The sequence below is a fragment of the Octopus bimaculoides genome, chromosome 7, assembly GCF_046866305.1.
Source record: "Octopus bimaculoides isolate indiv1 chromosome 7, ASM4686630v1, whole genome shotgun sequence".
In the NCBI taxonomy this organism is placed as follows: domain Eukaryota; kingdom Metazoa; phylum Mollusca; class Cephalopoda; order Octopoda; family Octopodidae; genus Octopus; species Octopus bimaculoides.
In genome coordinates, this window is record NC_142934.1 from 89,606,385 (window position 1) to 89,620,817 (window position 14,433).

A 14,433-nucleotide genomic window follows, 5' to 3' on the forward strand; every position below is an offset into this window, starting at 1 on the left:
ACATAAACACACACACACCCGTACCTAACACTCACAATCCCACACACACACGCGCATCCACACACATACACACACACCCACATACACACACACACTTCTCACCAACACTACACACTCACACAGACACGCATACAATCACACACACATGGGCATAAACAACACACGCACATACAATAGCAAACGTACGCACATACAATAGCAAACGCACGCACACACACGTACACAGCAACGCACATATACACAACATACACATACACACAAACACACACGCACGCACAAAAACATACACATACACACACGCGCACATACAAAATACACACACACACGTACACGTACCCAACACCTACAACCCCACACAAACACGAACACACACATACTCAAAAAACCACCTGTTGACCTTCTACCTAACACTGTCTATAAGCGTCCACTAACCAGTCCTGCTACTAATTTCTTCCACTATGTCATACACACACACACACACACACACATACGTACATACGCACACACACGTTCTGTTATCACACACACACTCGCAGACTCCCGCACACGCACAGATATTCATCTCCCTTTTTCACTCTCCTGTCTTAGAAAGAACTTTTCCCCCACCACCTCCTCTTCCGGTCTTTTCACAATGTAACCTCGCGGGCATCGGTACCATTTTCCTCTTTCTCCGTTCTTCCATTCTCCGAACTTTCCATCTTTCCGACGAAGGGCTACGCCCGAAACGTCATACACTCTTTCTTTCCTTTCCTGAGCGTCCAATAACACTATCCATATCACGTCCTCACTTTGTTGTTTTTTTGTTATTGTTTTTTTGAACCTATATATATATACACACACATACACACTCACACACACACACACATAGATGTAGAGGTGCAATGACCCAGTGGTTAGGGCAGCGGACTCATGGTTGTAGGTTCACAGTTTCAATTCTCATGATCAGCTGGTGCTTTTTACATGCCACCGGCACGGAAGCCAGTCAAGGCGGCGCTGGCATCAGCCACGTTCAGATGGTGTTTTTTACGTGCCACCAGCACAGGGATCACAACTACAATTTCCATTTGATTTTCATTTTGATGTTGATGTACTTGACTCAAGGTTACCTCAAGCACAGCAGGTCACCCTACGATCCAAGGTACTTTTGAATGGGCTGGGGCTGGTTATGCAAAACTGGTGTAGGATACGCTGTAAACTCACTTAATTTGTTGGGTCTTCACAGTCACGTTATAAACAAAAAGTCAAAATACTTACCCTTTGCAAAAGTTTTTTCTGGTCCCCATTGGTACCTTTGAAGGCTTCTCCCAAATTGAAGTAAAATATTTTACATGGGGTCACAGATCCATTCTCGTAGGTCTTGAAGGAAAAAAAGAAGATGCGTTACATTTAACCCTTTTATCATTCGTAGTGCTCTGACAAATATGATGCTTATTTATTCATGTTGTTTGGAATTACCATTCATAATCTGAGAGTTCTGAGAGTTCGGTGTATAATTTTGGTAATATACTTCTTTCATAAATATAATGTTTTTATTGTATTTATAATTAAAGTTAATATGTATTATATTTGTTTTATCTAATTTTTATTGTCAAAATAAATCTTTGATAATAATATGTTTAAATTCATGTTAATTTTATTTTTCGAATGATATTGTTGGGTAGGTGTGAGAGGCCAGATCTGGCGAGTTTGACCAAAAAAGAAGTAGAATATTTGGACCGGATCCGTTGGATGTGCAACATCAGTGTGCATGTACAACAAAGTGCAAATGTATTGAGAGAAAAGTCGGGAATAAGAGGAATCAAAAGTAGCAAAGGAATCAAAAGTAGAAAAGTCTACGTTGGTTTGGATATGTGGTGTGTATGAATGAGGACAGCTGCATAAAGAAGTGCTGATCACTGAAAGTGGATGGTGCCTGTGGAAGAGGGAGACCCAGGAAGACATGGAATGAACCAACCCCTTTACAGAATGTCCTGGGTGCTTTTAAAGTGGAGCCAGCATGGATGTTTTTTATGTGGCACAACAACAACAACAACATAACGCAAAGCATTAGTAGAAAATAGATTCTAAAGAAGAACTGTGCATTTTCGTATTGTGTGTGGGTGTGTGTGTCTCTCTTTCTCTCGTTATCTCTATCTCTGTCTGTCTCTCTCTCCCTCTCCCGTTATCTTTATCTCTGTCTGGCTGTCTGTCTCTCTCGTTATCTTTATCTTTTTCTCTTTCTCTCTCTCTCTCTCTCTCTCTCTTTCTCTCTCTCTCTCTCTCGTTATCTCTATCTCTGTCTGTCTGTGTCTCTCCCGCCCTCTCCCATTATCTTTATCTCTGTCTCTCCCTCTGTCTCTCCCTCTGTCTCTCTCCCTCTGTCTTTCTCCCTCTCCCCCTCTCTCTCTCTCCCTCCCTCTCTCTCTCTCACTTAACCTCAAACTATTTGGAATAGATGCCTAAGTGACGGAATGGAATCAATGCATCTGGCAGACTATTGTACAACCTGAAAAGAGAGAAAAACCGTTCCTTATCTGTTAAATGTTATACAGTCTGAAGCCGAACAGTGTAAAAATCTTTCAATTCAAAGACAAGAATGGAACGAACAGCAACCAGGAAAAGCTTTTGCCAAGAGTATAGGTTTTTCTTCTTCACTTATAAAGAATTGCATGAAAGAATGTTCAATGTTGAATATGTTTGATGCTGTTGTTGGTCTCGCAGAACTCTGCTTATGCATAATCACCACCTGGATAAAGAATTACGTTTGCTAGCACTTCGGATATGGAAGATTCCAGTCAATTCTGGAACCATTCTACAGCACACTTTCAGCTTTATCAGATTCTGTGATTCATGAAGACATAAATCCTTTGTATTTCATCTTTATTTTGTGCTGTTTTACATTTGTTTTTGTTTTTTTTTCCATCTTTTATCTTTTACTTGTTTCAGTCATTTGATTGTGGCCATGCTGGGGCACTACTTTGAAGAGTTTTAGTCAAACAAATTAACCCTAAGACATGTTATTTTTTGCTTGTTTGTATATTTCTAACAGGAATGAAGTATTTTGGATTCTGAGACTGTTATCATCATCATTTAACGTCTGTCGTCCATGCTGGGATGGGTTGAACAGAGCTGGCAAGCCAGACGGTTGCATCAGGTTCCAGTCTGATTTGGCTTAGCATCTATAACTGGATGTCCTTCCTAATGCTAACCACTTTAAAGAATGTATGCTGGGTGCTTTTACGTGACACCTGAGAAGCACTTCCACGTAGCACCGGCACAAGTGTTTTTCATGTGGCACCGACACAGGACTCTTTCAGGCTAATCCTCTTCACTTTCATTGGCACACAGCCACTTCCATCAGTTCCACTCAACTAAGAAGTCTTTGTCTTGCAAGTTACTTTGCAACCCTGCTAGTGCCAGTGCCATGAAGAACACACATGTGATGGTGTCACATGAGAAGCACCGGTGCCAGTGCCGAGTAAAAGACACCAAGTACACTCTGTAGAGTGGTTGGCATCAGGAAGGGTATCCAGCTATAAAAACCTTGCCAGAACAGATGACAGGGGCCTGGTGCAGCTCTCTGGCTTACCAGCTCCAGTCAAACTGCCCAAACCATGCCAGGATAGAAAATGGATGTTAAACGATGGTGATGATGATAATTGAAATGAGAGATATTAGTAGTATGAGAATACAAAATGTTCCATTCATGTTGCAAATATACAAACAAGCAAAATAAAAATGATAATAATAATAATAATAATAATAATAATAATAATAATAATAATAATAATAATAATAATAATAATAAAAATAATCTACCAAATTAATATCCAACTGTGCAGCATTGTAAAATAATGAAGTTGAACAAATGACAACATATTGTTGACTGATTTCTCAACAGCAAACATCATGGACTCAAATATTTAGCGCAAACTTTTCAGCTGTTCAAAAAATATTCTAACAAATAAATGTTTTGATCACAGCTTGATTGATTCTCTTGGTTTTGGTTTTGGTAGTAATGTTTGAACATCACAAAGAATACCTGACAGTATTTGTTTTGGATCTTTATGTTCTGAGTTCAAACCCTTCTTTGAAGGACAATCAAATAAAGTACAGTAGAGTACTGGGATCAATAAATTTGACTGTTGCTTTCTACCAAATAGGAGACACTGTGTCTATGTAAAGAGACCATCAAGCACTTATACACACATGTACACACACAATGATAATTTCCACCCACCAAATTGAATCACAAGGCTTTGGTTGGCACAAGGCTGTAACAGAAGAAACTTGCCCAAGGTGTGACTGAACCCAAAACCCTGTGACTGGGACCAAGCTTCCTAACCACACAGCAATTATTATTATTATTATTGTTTATTATTATTATTCAGTAGTTTTATTTTTATAGCGTGCTTTCACTTCACTACCGAGTGCAGCTCTGTGTGCCTTGGGTATGTGCTGTGGTTTGCTGTGATGCTCTTATGGTTACTGTATTGAAAGTGTTTTGCGTAGGATGTGTGCAGTGCCCAGTAGTGCAATTATTATTATTATTATTTATTATTATTATATATCTGACTTTTGCTTAGCATTTGTACAAGTTGGCTCCAAGTCTCACCCAGAGACCTCAAGAGACAACAAGTTAGAAGTTCATGTAGGTGTTATGCCTAGGGTACCATATATTTGGATTTGTACAGTTTTGTTCAAGTGAATGTTTAAGAAACCATAAGAAAATTATGTTTGCTTTAAAATTTGAGATCACATAGACAGTATTTATTATTATTATTATTATTATTATTATTATTATCATTATTATTATTATTATTCAGTAGTTTTATTTTTATAACGTGCTTTCACTTCACTACCGAGCGCAGCTCTGTGTGCCTTGGGTATGTGCTGTGGTTTGCTGTGATGCTCTTATGGTTACTGTATTGAAAGTGTTTTGCGTAGGATGTGTGCAGTGCCCAGTAGTGCAATTATTATTATTATTATTATTATTATTATTATTATTATTATTATTATTATTTATTATTATTATATATCTGACTTTTGCTTAGCATTTGTACAAGTTGGCTCCAAGTCTCACCCAGAGACCTCAAAAGACAACAATCTGCTGTGCTTGCAAAGACGCATCAAGCTCAGTAAAACCATGGCCATCTTTACACACAGGCATGTCTTTTACGGCCATATTTTCCCCCCTTCCTCTCACACATACAGACACATAATTCTGTCCTTTGGCAAAACTCTCCCACAACCCATCTTCCCACCACCCACTGCAGGCCCCTCCACTCTCCCTCACATGCCCATCCACACACTCTCCATGCCTTTCCATATCAACCATACCCACCTCCCACTCACTCCTATTCCTCTTACCATTAATTCCTATCTCTAAACATCTCCCCTCACACTCTTATGGAACATTCCCCTCTATTCTCCTCTGCACTACTTACCCTCCTCTAACTGTGGGTAGACTCCACTACTTCTCCAACACCATTAGTTCTCTCTCTCTCACTCTGTCTGTCTCTCTGTTTTTCTCTCTAACTCTCTCTCACCTTCCTCTCCTTCCTTGTCCAACTGGGATACCCCAAGTATCTCCTCTATTGTAGAACAGCTGTCTCTGTCCCTCAATCATACTCTAATCTCTCGTTTGGCACACAACCACTTCCTTTGGTTCTGCTTCCTCTCTCAGCTGAGAGGTGTTTGTCTTGCAAGCTACTTGGAGACCCTGTGGGTGCAGGGGCCACGTAAAAAGCACCCATTCTGGTGCCACATAAAAAAAAGCACCCATACTGAAGCCATGTAAAAAAATACCCAGAACACTCTGTGAAGTTGTCGGTGTTAGGAACTTAGCATTCAGTCAAGTAGAGATCACTGAAATATGTAGTATGATTGATAGGATCATCTCTATGATTGATGGGATCAACTCCATGATTGATAAGGTCAACTCCATGCCAACATCACTGCAGAAAACAGTGGAAGACTGAAAGAATATCAACATAGAGAAGTCGGTAAGATAAAGAGAAAGGAACTTACTTTTAAGCGAAGACCCTTCCTTCCAGTCAAATGAGGGCTGTTTTCAACTTGTACCATATTCTCAGAGTTCTAAGTAAAAATAAAAATAATATAACAGAACAAGAATTACTCAAAATACATCGGAAAGTTGAACCAAAGATGAAACATTCCCATACATTGTTACTTCAAGAGCTAAATATAACAGCTAAATCAATATCTAGCAAATGACAGCCAACTATTTTTAAAGCGGAAACATTTGATAATGTACTAGGGGGTAGACAATTCTTAGGAAGACCATGTCTTGGGGACCTTTTATTTACAGAGCTGCTCGATGAAGGACAACTTGCAGGTTAGATATCATTCCCTACAAAAAATAATAATAATAATAATAATAATCCTTTCTACTACAGGCACAAGGCCTGAAATCCACAGGGAGGGGACTTGTTGATTACATTAACCCAGTACTCAACTGGTATTTATTTCATCAGCTCTGAAAGGATGAAAGGGAAATGCAACCCCAGTCTGCTAACATCTCTGCCAGTTCTCTGACCCCTGAAACTTAATAATATTGATATCAAGATACAGTAATCCCTTGCCATATCATGGTTCACCTATCATGTACTCAGTACATCGTGGTTCACCAATCACACACTCAATACATCGTGGGTTTCTGCGGCCGATAGGTATTTATATTTTTTTAGATTTCAATTATTTCTGTGGGAGGTTTTGAAACATAACACCTGCAATAGTCGATGGGTTACTGTACTGTCAGGTGGTGAGCTGGCAGAATCATTAACACATTGATTAGCAAATGCGTAGTGGCATTTCGTCCGGCTTCACAGTCTGAGTTCAAATTCCACTGAGGTCAAATTTACTTTCTGTCCTTTCGGGATTGATAAAATAAGTACCAGATGAACACTGGAATCAATTTAATTGATTTGACCCCTTCCCTGAAATTGCTGGCCTTGTGTTAAGATTTGAAATCAGTTTGAAATCAATATTGAGATATAATGGAATATTGAAGCATAACAAAAAGCAGAGTGGAAAATCTTGTAATTAATCTACGAACAGTTGAAATGTGTGAGAAGTTCAATAGATCTCGATTTATCTTTGGAATTAAGGCTATGTTCTTCACAGAATTACTTACCATTCTCTCTTGCTTCAGTTCCTTGAGATATTCAAGTTTTGACTTGATGGTTGCTATAGCATCTTCCAAGTCAGAAATATCGGAATCAAACTGAAATATACACAAAAATAATGGCATAATTTACATGCGTGTGTGTGTGTGTGTATATACATATATACGATGGACTTCTTTGGGTTTCCATTTACCAAATCCACTCACAAGACATTGGTCAACCCAGAGTTATAGTAGAAGACACTTGCCCAAGGTGCCATGCAGTAGGACTGAACCCAGAACCATGAGGTTGGGAAGAAAATTTGTGCTTATATTAAAAATTATTTCCCATACCTCTCTCTCACCCCCGCCCCCCACATACACACATTTGATTTAGTCATGTAACTCCTTTACTTTACTCCTCTCTTCTTATTCCCCTAGCGTAAAGTTCCTCCCACATGCATACACTTTGGGTTCATAGTCTTGCAAGCTGCATGGCAACCTCACTGGTGCTGGTGCCATGAAGAAAGTACCCTTTTATATGCAGTAAAGTGGTTGGCATTTGGAAGGGCATCCAGCTGTAGAAACTTTGCCAGATCAGATTGGAGCCTGGTGCAGCCACTGGCTCTCCAGTCTTCAGTCAAACCGTCCAACGCATGCCAGCATGGAAAACGGACATTAATTGAAGACGATGATGATGATGATATATATATATATTTATGCACAAAAATACATCCAATAAAACAAACACAAATTAATAAAAAAAATGTTATTCTTTTGCTTTTCTTTTTTAAATTTCATCATAAGAAATTGAAGAAAGAGTATAATTTTTAAAGTTTTCTAAAAATTATTTTCTTTGAAATAATTTAAGATTGAAACGGTAAACAGCAGCAGCAGCACCACCACCACCACCAAAAACAACAACAACAACAGCAACAGCAACAATATATCATATAATAATGTTGTTTCCCTTTTTGTTTTGTGCTGAAGAGAAAATAGACAAATTGAATTACTTGATGAAGACTGCAATTAACTATTAATTGAATTGGAAATTACCAACCTTAGATATTTCTTCCGGCTGTTCAACAGATCCTCTTGATGAAAGTTTAGCAGAGAACTGATGCTTTTTATCAAGAGATTTGTCAGCAACCAACTGAAAACAATTGAAAATGATCAATCTCTTGGATAATCTTTTGGATAATGGATAATGGTGAATAAATTTAGATCTGTTCATATAACTTCAACGAAAATGATTTGATATTAAATCAGATAAATTTATTCTTAAATAAATTTCTTTTTTTTTTTTTTTCTATTGGTCAGATTTCTTTTTAAAGCCAGCGATTGTAATTCTAAGATAGATATAGAGAGACACTGATCAAGAATTAGAGAGGTGTCCTCCAAGAGCCAGTGCAACACAGTAAACTAGATTGCCTCGGTACCAGACACACAACCATGAGATCAGCACAATTTGCCTTTGAAAGCAACATTGTCAGATGTTCATGGTTGTACAAGCTGACTTTTCAATGGCCAAATTCAGGTATTACTCCTCAATAGCTAGATGCAGGTATTTCTATGTGGTAATAAGTTTCCTTTCCAATCAAAGTTTTGTGAATGGTTTTGGTAGATGAAAACTGAAGAAGTCACTATATATATATATATATATATATATATATATATATATATATATATATATATATATATATATATATATATACATACATATATTTATATGTGAGTGTATGTATGTATGTATGTATGTATGTATGTATGTATATATATATATATATATATATATATATATATATATATATATGCGAGTAAAAATAAATACAAAAAAGGAGGTTTTTTTGTATGATTGTGTATAGAGGAATATATTATTTTGTTTAAAAGAGTTCCAACACTGTCTGTTTTTTATGTTTTATTTATATTCCTGCAGAACTAATGTGGGGTATAGAATATGGAATATACAATATATAATATAATATACAATATACAATATAAAATAAAATAAAATAAAAATGGATGGCACCATGAAAGAAAGTATTGAATGTAGATGAAATATTGAGTGTTCAATATAAAGGATCAAATATATAAATATATATATATAAATATATATAAATATATAAAGGCGACTCGAGTTTCAGGGCTATTTCCCTTCGTCATGGCCGGTATGACAGACTTTAATATATATATATATATGGGAGAATTTACGAAAAAAAAACAATAGACGAGGACAGGTGGTGTAAACAACAAAAGGATGTATTAGTATAACGCTCGGGAATACAGAAAGTCTTTAATGTTTCAAGCTACGCTCTTCAACAGAAAGAATACGGAGAAAACAAGGAGAAAAACATGGAGAAAAAAATCGAATGTTTTGTCAGCGATCAATCATGGCGATCAATCATATATATATATATATATATATATATATATATATGGTGGCATGTAAATAGCACCATTTGAGCGTGATCATTACCAGCGTCGCCTTCCTGGCACTTGTGCTGGTGGCATGTGAAAAGACATTCGAGCGAGATCGTTGCCAGTGCCACTGGACTGGCTCCTGTGCAGGTGGCATGTAAAATACACCATTTTGAGCGTGGTCATTGCCAGAACCGCCTGACTGGCCTTTGTGTCAGTGCCACATAAAAAGCACCCACTACACTCTTGGAGTGGTTGGCATTAGGAAGGGCATCCAGCTGTAGAAACTCTGCCAAATTAAATTGAACCTGGTGCAGCCTTCTGGCTCACCAGTCCTCAGTCAAACCGTCCAACCCATGCCAGCATGGAAAATGGACATTAAATGATGATGATGATGATGATGATGATGATGATGACACACTCTGCAGAGTTGTTGGTGTTAGGAAGAATATCCAGCCATATAGAGGAGTACAATGCAGTCCTTACACCCATCAGAACCATCCAAACCATCCAGCGCCTACCAGAACGGCACCTGGATGTTGAATGATGATGATGAGGAGGAGGAGAAGGAGAAGGATGATGTGGTAGGTTTCCACACAGTTTCCATCTACGAAATTTACCCACAAAATACTGGTCACCCTGAATTGATAGTAGAATATTGCAGAGTAGGATGGAACCTGAATGCACATGGTGATTAAGTGAGTTAGTTAACCCCAGAGCCATTGCAAGAAGTCGGGGTTCTTTTTTTTCTTTTTGTTAAATTTTTAAAGTAGAAATGAAAAGAAGAAAGAAAGAAAGAAAGAAGGAAGATAAAAATAGAAACTAAAGTAAAAAGAAAGACAAAGGGAATGAAAGAATGAGAGGAGCGGGGGAGGGGAGGGTTGAAATTTTTTTACAGCTGGGCGAACTTCTTACTGTTAACCACTGAACCATGAAGTTAGAGAGTAATTTGTTTTTGTCTGTTAAGTAAACTGAAGGAAACAGAGTCATGTGGTTTGCTCAGGTGTCCAATCAAATAAATGACTAAGGCAAGGTTGGATCTCATGGCTAAAGGGGGCGGGGCAACAGCAGCAGCAGCAGCAGCCAACGCCATAACTTCATGGCTTAGTCTTTAGATTTTTGATTTTATCTTTTACTTGGGGGTCAGTCATTGGACTATGGCCATGCTGGAGCACCACCTTGAAGAATTTTTAGTCAAATGAATTGAACCCCAATACTTATTTCTTTTCTTTAAGCTTGGCACTTATTCTATCAGTCTCTTTTGCTGAACCACTAAAACAAAATCCTGAAATACCACAATCTGTTGGCCAACTACATTTTCCATCCTGTGACCTTCAAGACTTTTGGTAAGGTCGGACCATGAACTGAGAGATTCCTGTCTCACTGGCAACTCACATTGCAGAGGTAATTGGTGAGGCTCATGAGGGCGCATCGGCCTTGCCATCACCCACGGCAATGCTGCAAGCATGCTGACATGTCTCAATAGCCATTAGAAAGGTCCCCCAGTGCCCCCCCTCCCTGCCCCAACTTTTCAACCCAAAGTGGTGAATCATTTTGTTTTTCTTTCTTTTTCTCTCTTTTGTCCAGTTTTCTAGTTTCTAAAACGGTAAACACTATGAAGGCAATAAAATTTTCCATTCTATTTTAAAATGCCAATCACCAATACGACCATTGGCCACAGCAGATCAAACTCGCAGCCTATCTATGGAGTCTCACAGCATCAAAGGGAACTGATTCCATACTAAATAGGGAGCATAACAACCAAATTCATAATTGCCATCTATAGGTGGAGGAATAATGGCACTAAATTTAATTTGTGGTATTGGTTACTCATTATTACATTATTAAATATATTCTTATGCAATACCAGCGTTTGAACAAAAAAACATTTTACTTTGAACCATTCTGCTTGATACCGCATAATTTTACCAATATTCTACCATTTATTTCCAGGAATGATTTGATAAAAAAAAGTCGATCTCAATTATAAAAATTAACCCCTATTCATACAGTCAGGTTCACTTGCTTTGGGGCCTGTTATTCTAAGAGGACACATTCTTTTCTCAGACAAACTGCTGTATAACTATCTCTCTCTCACACACACACACTCTCTCTCTCTCTCTCACACACACTCTCTCTTTCTCTCTCTCTCTCACACACACACTCTCTCTTTCTCTCTCTCTCCCCTCTGCAAATCTGTTTATACATCTAATATCCTGCAACAACTCAACAATATTCTGAAAATCACTGACATTTTTATTTTTTCTGAACAGCTGCTGTGCGATATATAAATGTTTCTGTTATAGCCATCATCATCATCATCATCATCATTATGACCTTGTCATCATCAGTGTTTTTTCTCACCTTCTATCTCTTCTTCTTCTTCTCCTCCTCCTCTCCTTCCCTTCTTCCTCTTCTTCTCCAACCTTTCTTGCTCCACTTCCTCTTCCCCTTCCTACTCTTCTTCCTCCCCTTCCCTTCCCTCCTCCTCTTTTCTTTCCCCCTCCCCTCTCCTTTCCTCCTTCCCTTCATCTTCCCCCACTCTCTTCTTTCTCCTCCTCCTCCTCCTCTTCATCACTAGCTTCATGTCATCCATCTGCATATTTTCATGATGCAAGAAAAAGACGTTCAAATTCCAAAAGTCACAGAATTACCAAAAAGGGATTCTATGACAAAAACTGTGAACTTATCTCGGGTTCCATTAACAAGACAATCTGAGATCACTCGCAAAAAAAAAAAAAAAAGTAATAATAATAATAATAATAATGATAATAAAAATCACAAATCACACAAATCTATTATTGATTTTTGTTTTTTACCAGTAAAATACAACAAAAGAAGAAGAAAAAAAAGTATTCAAAGAAATATTGACCTATTCAGATCTTTTGCAAAAATTTTAGTCTTCACTTATTGACTTATGATGATTGTAAATACAGTTTGTCTATAAATTTCCATAGAAATTGGTAACAAAATTAAGTTAGCATCAAATGTCAAAAGCAGATAACAGGTGAATGATTAGAATCACAAAAGATCCATTTTAATTGGAGGCGCAGGAGTGGCTGTGTGGTGAATAGCTTGCTTACCAATCACATGGTTCTGAGTTCGGTCCCACTGATCGGCACCTTGGGCAACTGTCTTCTACTATAGCCTTGGGCCGACCAAAGCCTTGTGAGTGGATTTGGTAGATGGAAACTGAAAGAAGCCTATTGTGTGTGTATATGTCGTGGCTGTGTGGTAAGTAGCTTGCTTACCAACCACATAGTCCTGTTTCAGTCTCACTGCATGGTACTTTGCTCAAGTGTCTTCTACTATAGCCTTGGGCTGACTAAAGCCTTGTGAGTGAATTTGGTAGCCAGAAACTGGAAAAAGTCCGTCATATATTTGTGTGTGTGCGTATATATATATATATATATATATATATATATATATATATATATATATAAGTATGTGTATGTATATGTTTGTGTATCTGTATTTGTCCCCCCAGCATCTCTTGACAACTGATGCTGGTATGTTTACGCCCCCATAACTTAGTGGTTCGGCAACAGGGAACAATAGAATAAGTACTAGGCTTACAAAGAATAAACTCTGGGGTCAATTTGCTCGACTATAGGCGGTGCTCCAGCATGGCCACAGTCAAATGACTGAAGCAAGTCAAAGAATAAAAGAATAAAATTCATGAGCTGAAATTTTCTCACATTCTACCAAATGAATACCTGTTCACATTTTACATTGAGTTTGTCTTTTTGGAAACAGGTGTGCAATTGGAAAAGAATTTGAGGTATTTTACTCGACAGTATGTCTCATTAATAAACCAAGCATCTTCTTGTTTTTAGTCTTGAATGAAATAAATTACAGGTGTGAATATTGTAGGTGTGTTTATTTCTTTGTTCAATTATTTTTTTAACGATTTCTTTGCCATACCGGCTTGGACCAGATGAATAACTACTACCAAATTGCAGGTATGGCTGTCTGGCTTCAGCTTCAGTGCCATTGCGTGGCACCTTGGGCAAGTGTCTTCTACTATAGCCTTGGGCCAATAAAAGCCTTGTGAGTGGACTTAGTTGATGGAAACAAGCAGGTATGCATACATAAATACATATATATATATATATATATATATATATATATATATATAAAAGGTAGATAGATAGATAGATGGATGGACGGATGGACAGCCGGACGGATGGACAGCCGGACGGACAGACAGACAGATGGATGAAGAGGTAGGTAGGTAGTTAGATAGATAGATAGATAGATAGATAGATAGATAGATAGATAGATAGATAGATAGATAGATAGATAGATAGATAGATAGATGAATAGAGAGATAGACGATAGATAGATGAATAGAGAGATAGATGATAGATAGATGAATAGAGAGATAGACGATAGATAGATGAATAGAGAGATAGATGATAGATAGATGAATAGAGAGATAGACGATAGATAGATGAATAGAGAGATAGACGATAGATAGATGAATAGAGAGATAGACGATAGATAGATGATAGATAGATAGATAGATAGATAGATAGGTAGATAGATAGATAGATAGATAGACAGATAGATAGACAGACAGAGATAGATAGATAGATAGATAAATAGACAGATAGCTACATAAATAGATAGATAAATAAGTAGATAGATAGATGAATAGATAAATGATAGATAGATAGATAGATATTGATGCAGGCATGGCTGTGTGGTAAGAAGCTTGCTTCTCAACCACATGATTCCAGGTTCAGTCCCAATGCATGGCACCTCGGACAAGTGTCTTCTGCTATAGCCTGTAGCTGACCAAAGCCTTGTGAGTGAATTTGGTAGATGGAAACAGAAAGAAACTCATTGTAAATATATATACATATTTGTGTGTGCCTCTTTGTCTGTGTTTGTTCCCCGCCACTGCT

At 37.7% G+C, this 14,433-nt stretch overlaps 1 protein-coding gene across 2 annotated transcripts in view; it reads right to left on the bottom strand.

Moving 5' to 3' along the window:
• The window catches only part of LOC106884146 (doublecortin domain-containing protein 1), a 228,254-nt gene that overhangs the window by 129,733 nt on the left and 84,088 nt on the right, over positions 1–14,433 (bottom strand). For both annotated transcript variants that reach the window (XM_089355596.1, XM_089355597.1), the window contains exons 11-14: positions 8,166–8,258; positions 7,136–7,225; positions 6,010–6,078; positions 1,255–1,356 (exon numbers count right to left, since the gene is read on the bottom strand). In XM_089355596.1, coding sequence (XP_089211722.1) covers positions 1,255–1,356; positions 6,010–6,078; positions 7,136–7,225; positions 8,166–8,258 — 354 coding nt within the window. The remainder of the gene's footprint in view (positions 1–1,254; positions 1,357–6,009; positions 6,079–7,135; positions 7,226–8,165; positions 8,259–14,433) is intronic.